The sequence below is a fragment of the Mustela nigripes genome, chromosome 13 (genome assembly GCF_022355385.1).
Source record: "Mustela nigripes isolate SB6536 chromosome 13, MUSNIG.SB6536, whole genome shotgun sequence".
NCBI classification, from domain to species: Eukaryota; Metazoa; Chordata; class Mammalia; order Carnivora; family Mustelidae; genus Mustela; species Mustela nigripes.
The window spans coordinates 6,260,281-6,268,330 of record NC_081569.1 but is presented as its reverse complement, the minus strand read 5'-3'; the positions used below and the strand labels follow the sequence as shown (position 1 = coordinate 6,268,330).

Below are 8,050 nucleotides of genomic sequence, written 5' to 3'. Positions count from 1 at the left end.
CCCAGGACCCTGAGATCATGACCCGAGCCGAAGGCAGCGGCTTAACCCACTGAGCCACCCAGGTGCCCCCCCCCTTTTTTTAAAGATTTTATTTATTAAGCCCCAGGGCTTTTTTTATTCTTTGAATAAAAGAATGTACGTGTTTAAAAACTGAAGATCACACAGAAAAATCCAGATTTCTAGTTGCTCTTAGAAAACAAGGAGAAGATGTCCCGCTCATTCTGCACTCCTGTGTGGCATAACTGAGCTGGAACTGGGGAGCTGGGGTGCATACACCCTGCTGTTCATGGTCTTTACCCTACCTGCCGTGCCTGGACCCTGGGGCAGGGATCAGTTGCCACATAATTTGCATTAACAGGAAAAGGAAATATTTCTTGTAACCATCCATGTCTCTATCAAAAGCAAAAAAAACAAAAAATAGACCAAGAGAGCTGTCTTTGCAGGAAAACAGAGCCTCTTTCTTTGTGAGCAAGAAACCTCCCCTCCCCGTGTCTTATGTGAACCCCGCCCACTTTGTTCCTTCACCCTTCACCTACCTGCCCCCTGCAGGCACCCAAGGCTCAGAACCCAACAATGTCCTCTTTCCTGGCACACATACTTTCTGATTGAGCTTACTGAGCTTAGCCTTAGCTGGAAAAAGCAATTGTTGATCTCTGACCTCACTGTTCTCTTTAAAAACCTCATCCCTGGGGTGCCTGGGTGACTCAGTTAAGTGTCTACCTTCATCTCAGGTCATGATCCCAGGGTCCTGGGATCGAGTCCCGCATGCAGTTCACCTGCTCGGCAGGGAGCCTGCTCCCCCCACCCTCCGCGCCTGCCGCTCTGCCTCCTTGTGTGCTCTCTTTTCTCTTTCAAATAAATAAATAAAACCTTAAAAAAAAAAAAAACTCATCCGGGGCGCCTGGGTGGCTCAGTTGGTTGGACGACTGCTTTCGGCTCAGGTCATGATCCTGGAGTCCCGGGATCGAGTCCCGCATCGGGCTCCCAGCTCCATGGGGAGTCTGCTTCTCACTCTGACCTTCACCTTGCTCATGCTCTCTCTCACTGTCTCTCTCTCAAATAAATAAATAAAAAATCTAAAAAAAATAAAAATAAAAAAAGGACTCTTTAAAAAAAAAAAAAAAAAACTCATCCAATGACCATTTGATACCTTCAGCGTGGTCTAAAGCAGGCTAGTAGATAAGTGGATACTGACCTGAGGGGAATTATCTTCTTTATGGCATTTTAGTAGCTTTCTTACACCAGATAACCTAGATATGTGCCTGTTAACATTTACACAGAGGAGACAGAAACCAGAAAATCACTGGTACGCTGAGAAGGTGAGAATGGATTCTGCCCACCCTCCCTGGATCGTGTGTCATTTTATTGTGGCATCTAATGAGAAAGAAACCAAACACTGAAATTCCATTCATCTTCTGAATTGGTGTGAGCCCCAAAGCGAAGGTTCTTCAACTCTCCCTTTTGAACTGTGCTGGATTGTCGCAGTTTCCATGAACATGACCAGTTGGGCAGCCCCCTCATTATCCCGTCACCAGGAGGACTGAGGACTGGAGTGCTTCCCCGGCCCGCTGAGACCACAAAGGGACTGCTTGCACGAGGACAGGTGCCCCAGAGATGACCACTGCTCTCGGCCTCTCCCCCTCAAGTGGGCCCTCACAGTGTGGCCTGTGCCCCTGGGGCCTTCCCAGGCGGAGATGCCTGCACAGCCCGGCAGTGGAAGATAACCACAGCTTCAGGGGAGGCACGGTCTCGTGAAGACCCCAGTCAGAATAGAACAAAACCGCCAGTCAGAAACCAGAGGCCCTAATATGTGTCAGAAAGAGATTTCCAGGGCGCCTGGGTGGCTCAGTGGTTAAGCCGCTGCCTTCGGCTCAGGTCATGATCTCAGGGTCCTGGGATCAAGCCCCGCATCGGGCTCTCTGCTCAGCAGGGAGCCTGCTTCCTCCTCTCTCTCTCTCTCTGCCTGTCTCTCTGCCTACTTGTGATTTCTCTCTGTCAAATAAATAAATAAAATCTTTAAAAAAAAAAAAAAAAAAGAAAGAAAGAGGTTTCCAGAGATCCTCCAGCCTGGGGTTGAGTCAGCCTGCTGATGTCAGAGCACAAGGCAGAGCCGAGCGCCTGGACTTCCGTGCAGGAACAGGGAAAGTTCCGTTCAACGTCTCTGACTACAGCTCCATGGGTGGGCAGAATTGCTAACTTTGGATCTCTGTCTCACACCCATTACCTGAGACACCTTCCTGTCCAGTTCCCGGTGGTCAGGGTTCCTCTGCAGGGAAAAATTCTGTTGAAGAGAAAGTTCTTGTAAATGCCTTTGCATGTCAGTTTCCTAGTGTCGGCAGTGACATCTGGTTTTATCCCTACTCGAAGGGTATAACACCTGCTAATAAGTACTGTGGCCAGCCCTTCCTGAGCGATGACTGGGCCAGGCACTGCGCTGGCAGCACTTTCATGTCATCAGTCTCAAGGCCGTGAAGGAAGGCACCGTCTCTAGCTCCACTGTACCGAGGGAGAAGGTTAGAGTTTGCCTGAGGTCACAGAGCCTGTCGGGGGCAGAGTCAGCTCAGCGTCCGGTCTTGTGACAAGGATTCCTTTGTCTTCCTTTGCGTATGTGTGTCGCAGGAAGTTCCACGGCTATAACTCCCTGAAGGAATATTACGAGGAGGAGAGCTGCATGCGGTACCTGCACCGGGTGAGTCGGGGCGGGACCCGAGCGAGCAGCCTCCCCGAATCGGCGGCCCCGTCTCCAGCTTCGCGCACGCGCAGTGAGCACCCTCCCAGCAGCCTTGGTGGGAGCTCATCCAGAATCGGGCTTGGACCCCTGAGGCTGTTGGCTTGGGTTTGGCTTCTGACCCAAACTCTGCTCCTCGGGAACCCCCGTGTTTTAATCCCAGAGCTGCCCCTCGGTGCAGCGTGGGACCAGTCTGCTCCCGCCTCTGCGGAAAAGCCCTTGACCTTACCGCAACACCCATTGGTCCCTCAGTCTTCCTTTAACAGTGAGATCTTGCCGGCTTCCTGCCGTGGCTCCTCGTAGATCTGTGTAGATGTCCTGCTAGCTCGGACCCTTGCTTTGGCCCCTGTGCCTTTCTTTAGTGTGACGGCTAGAACTAAACTCAAGGTTCCTGCCGTGATCTGATGATTGCAGGGGTAAACAGATGTTTTTCTGTATCCCAATGAGGAGGAGCAGGTGTGTTGACAAGGTCGCCTGGCTTAGACGAATGCAGTTTTCAGCAGCTGCAATAAACGTGGGGTGGATTCAGTGACATCCGTGGCCAGCCTCGAACTTGCCATGTTTTTCACCTGCACCACCACCAGACCAGTCTCTCATCATTCTGTCTCTGGACAGTTGCTCCTTTTACTCAAACACAGGATTCCCATTTGGCCCCATCAGTGTCCACCTGCTGGTTTGGCCTCCTGCTCACCCAGCGGAAGCAGGTGACTGTGAATTACAGCTCTGCCATCTGTCATATTAGCCACCACATGCCCCCCCCCCCCATCAGTTAGCCTCATCCCCCAGGCTTTGGGTGCCTTCCTTTAAGCCACTGCAGACCCGTTGAGCTGCCCAGAGCCCCTGTTAGAGACCTCCGGCTGAGCACAACCAGCTGCTATACCCCCGGAGCCTGACTGTTCAGTAGTGTCCGAGCGCCACCCGCCGTCAGTCCATCTGCACTCAAAGGAAAAAGCCTGTCTTACTAAAATGGATGTTGAATGCTTCCCAGTATCCACCAGCCTCCTCCTGGTTCTCCACTTCAGATTCTTCTAGAAAATCTCCTTGTCTGGAGAGGAGCACACTCCCATCTTTCCTCTCCCACACTATAAAGGAATGAATGGATACATAACTCTTTATAAGGTCATTTTGCTAAAAAGGTAGGCTAACGAGATACCGTGAGGATCCTCAGAAATATTTTGCCAGGGAGCCCCACTGAGCCCTGCCCTCACTCCCTCAGAGCATGTGGGTGACCTAGAACACCAGGGGCTTTTCTCCTGCGCCCACCTGCCAGGCTGCCAGATCACATGGTTAGGATTCATGCTGCTGCCCGGGAAGATGGGGCACCCTCAGTCCCTGTCTCTGCACAGAGTTTGCTCAGCAAACTCTGAGCAGTGGCCCTCTTCCCTTTGCTTCAGAGACATGGGCGGTAGTGTATTTGATCCTGGACTCAATGGCATCGGAAATAGGATGGATTGTTTATTTCTGCCTTATTTTCTTGTTGCAGATCTATGTGCCTCTCATGCTGGTTAACGCAGCTGATGACCCCTTGGTGCACGAAAGCCTCCTAACCATCCCCAAATCGCTCTCAGGTAAGTGCTCCCTCAGCCACTCAGCACATTGCCCTGGTAAATTCTGTCACCTTTACCCTGCTGTCACCCGCTGAAGACCAGCCTCTACAGGGAAGGGCATCCCGTAGCAGAGTTCTCATTCAGCCGGGCCTGATAGTCCTGGGACTGTGAGGGGGCCTGGGCAGAGCCTTCTCATGTCCTGTCCTGGTTGCAGAGATGACCGCCACTTATATTCACAGCCAAGAGGGCTTTGAGGGGGCTCCCTGGTGTTCTCTGAAATTATCGTGTCAGGGTTAGGCTTCCATTAAGTCTGAAAGTTGGACTTAAAGAGATATTTTGACTTAAAATCCGACACAAAAAGCAAAACAGAAAAGCCAGTTCTGTTACCTCTTGAGACAGACAGCATCTCCATCTGGTTTGAGGATAAAAATATAAGCAACTGAGAAAGCAAAGAACATTGCTCTCGGAAATGTTGTGCTTCAAGCCGGGTGGGGTGGGTGGGGGAGGAGGGAAGGATGGGCAGCAGAGGGAAACACTTGGGAATTCCAAGGGCACCTTGCACTGAGATGCAGACCCCACCCTCTGTGGTCCTGTTTCTCTTGTAAATATCCCGTATTCACCAGAGGGTGGGGCACTCATTCTCCCCAACCCCAAGCTGGAGGACTACATAATACGGTGGGCGGGGCTCAGGGACCTGCTCTGAGTGGTTCTTGCGTGTGATGCAGGTGTGCTGGGTGATAAAAGCTGGCCCTCCTGTCAACCCGGTCAACCCGCTAGCAAGGCTCCCTGCGTGAAAGCTAGCCGCTCGGTTTCCTTCTGATGTCCAAAGCGACACTGTAGCTCTCATGCTGTCACAGAGAATTTATGAAATAACTGAAAAGGAAGAATAAGGGGGATCAGACAAGAAAAGAGCCCTGCAGAGCCGGAACCATGCAGGCCAGGAGGCTCGGGCCCCTGTCAGTCCGTCCCCTGGAAAGACAGATGTGTCCGGTGCTCCCCATCCACCAGCCACAAGCAGCTGCCCACTTGGTCTCCCCCCCTCCCCCCCAGCGGTCTTTCCCAGCACCTGGGGACAGAGCCACACACAGACTCCTGGGTATCAGGTAGTCAGGCCCAGGGTAGCAGCGCTCAGCAGGGCCATTCCGTAGGTCTCAAGTATCTTTAACACAGCCTGCAGCTTTAAGTGCTGGACTCCACTGCCTTAACCTTGTTCTCTAGTAAATAATGGCATAAACTCGAGGAATCCCGGCTCAAAGCCTGGCCCCCACCTGTAGCACCTAGCATGGGCATCATCTGGGAGCTTCTTAGACGTGCAAAATCTCAGCTCCTCCTCCGGCCTCAGTGAAATCTGAGAAACGTCTCACTGTCATTGAAATCAGCCGGTCAGGTCAGCTTTAGCGGCGCCAGTGCCTGGACTTGCTCCCGCTCGCTCACTCTCTCTCTAATCTATGTCCAAGTTTGAGAACCACTTAGATTTCAGAGTATTTCTTAAGCTGGTGGCCATTCCTCGCCCAAGCCAAGCCGCCGCTCCAGCACCTGCTAGATAGATCCCACTGCCCTGCCCAGCCTACCTAATCCCTCCCGCCCCGTGCCCGATCTGGTGAACGAGGCCGAGTGAGTGGAAGTCAGGTGACTTCCTGCTGACCTTCACCTGTGGGGACAAGCCTGGGCCACCCCGGCCTGCTCGCTCTGGCCCCTCCGGCCTTGGAGGTAACCTGTCACCGACTCATTCCGATGCCTTCCTCCCTCCCCGCCCGCAGAGAAACGGGAGAACGTCATGTTTGTGCTGCCTCTGCACGGGGGCCACCTGGGCTTCTTTGAGGGCTCCGTGCTGTTCCCCGAGCCCCTGACATGGATGGATAAGCTGGTGGTAGAGTACGCCAACGCCATTTGCCAGTGGGAGCGTAACAAGTCCCAGTGCTCGGACACGGAGCAGATGGAGGCCGAGCTGGAGTGAGGCCTCCCGGACTCCAGCGCGGTCCAGCCGCCTCCCCTGGAACCCGTCCCTCACCGGCGGATTCCGGTCCCCCATCTCCCCGCGGTGACCTGGATCTGACTTCACGCCATCAGTGGGGACGACCCCTCCAGGCACACCTGTGCCGGAGTAGGCTGCCGTCCCTGGGAGCTCCAGGCTATTTTTATGCTTAGTTACTGGTTTTCTCCATTGCGTTGTTATCCGTGGTGACAAGCGACAGGTTTCTCACCCTCCTGTCCACTTTCAGCATTTGATTGCTTTTAAGCCAATTACATCTAGTTTCCCTATTAAAAATGTGTCTGAACAGCAGTTTTGCTTTGCCAATCAAAAAGGCTTGTCCCCAAGAGCAGTGAAGGATGTATGCTATTTTGTGGTGGTCGTGTGTGTCCTTACGTAGACCTGGTGAGCTGATGCCGAAGAGGCCGGTCCGCTTGGGGGCGTCAGCACCTGGGCCTCCTGCCACGGCTGTGTGGCTCCTCCTCACGTGACCTAGAAAGTTCCCTAGAGTCACAGGCCAGTTTCCTCCCTTACAATCTTCTAAGTCTCCTCGCACCTTTGCCAACGATGAGAGTTACCTGGGGCACTTGTTAAAAATTCAGCCTCCCAGGCCCCTCCCCTGGGAGAGGCCGATTCAGTGGGTCTGGGAAGGGGTCTGGAGATTTTAATTTTTTACAAGTGCCCCCCCGTGATCCTCATCACCAGGCAAATTCGGGAAACACTGTTTTGCTGCAGGGCCTTTCCATGAGAAACATCTGGGTAGCTCATTTTATGGAAACGTAGAGGTAGACAGGTCTCTTAGCTCCCAGGGGCCTCCCAAGCAGCAGCCCCTGTCCCGTCTAGCTGCCCTCGAGTGGCCGCCGCAGTGTGATGTCTCTGGAGACGGCCCAGTGGGGAGGGAAGAGTTTGGATAACGCCGGACTCTGCTTTTCCCTGGCTGTATGACCCTGGACAGGTGCCTCTGAACTTTCGTTTCTTCACCAAACGGGGGACTTGGACCAGGTGGATGGCTGAGACCACAGCCATTTGGAAAGATCCATAACAAACTCAGCTTACTGAGGTTGGAGAGACCATCCCTCCAGGGAAGCCTGGGAGTAACTCTCCTGTCTACACCTGTGGATGTCATCATTTGCCTTTTTTTTTTTTTTCATGTCTCTCATTTTCATAGAAAGAGGTGTTTGGGGTTTTCTTTTGTTGTTGTTGTTGTTTTAAACATTCAATGGTAATTTTACTTTTTTAACCCAAGTCTTTCTAGCTCTGGCTTTTGATAACCAAATAATTCGAAAGCTGGGTCTGAGTTTGGAGAAAGATCTTTCCAGCCATAAAGGGTGTTATTTTGAGACCAGATTTTTAATTTAATAGCCTATATTTATAGTCTGTTGGATAGATCTTTCCAAAGTGTATCTTTTCAAACGAAAATGTTATTTGCGGTTTCAAGTACTCCTATCCTCCAGTCCTACAGGACTTGGATATCTAAAAACCCTGCACTTTGAAAAATCAGCAGTTGCTATCTGGAACTAAATGGAACTACGAGTGAAATTGCCTGGATACACTTTTTTTTTTTTTTTTTAATATCCTTGCTTCATCTCCTTTGCTCCAGGACAGATAGGATTATAACTAGTGGGTCTGTGTGGATGTTTCAGGGGTAAAAGGGAACCACCTGAGGGCCTGGGGGGCGCCCATCGCGGCCGCAGGTGGATGTGGTTGGGTGCCGGTCCACGTGACTATGACGGTCGGTATCCTGAAGTTGTTTTCTGACAATCGCCAGATCATCCTAATCAATACCATCGAGAACAGCCACCG

At 52.0% G+C, this 8,050-nt stretch overlaps 1 protein-coding gene across 1 annotated transcript in view; it reads left to right on the top strand.

Annotated features, from left to right (window-relative positions):
• The window catches only part of ABHD2 (abhydrolase domain containing 2, acylglycerol lipase), a 95,248-nt gene extending 88,689 nt beyond the window's left edge, over positions 1-6,559 (top strand). The window contains exons 9-11 of the mRNA XM_059371598.1: positions 2,620-2,689; positions 4,212-4,296; positions 6,036-6,559. Of these exons, the coding sequence (XP_059227581.1) occupies positions 2,620-2,689; positions 4,212-4,296; positions 6,036-6,232 (352 nt within the window). The 3' untranslated portion in view covers positions 6,233-6,559. The remainder of the gene's footprint in view (positions 1-2,619; positions 2,690-4,211; positions 4,297-6,035) is intronic.
• Positions 6,560-8,050: the final 1,491 nt, after the last annotated feature.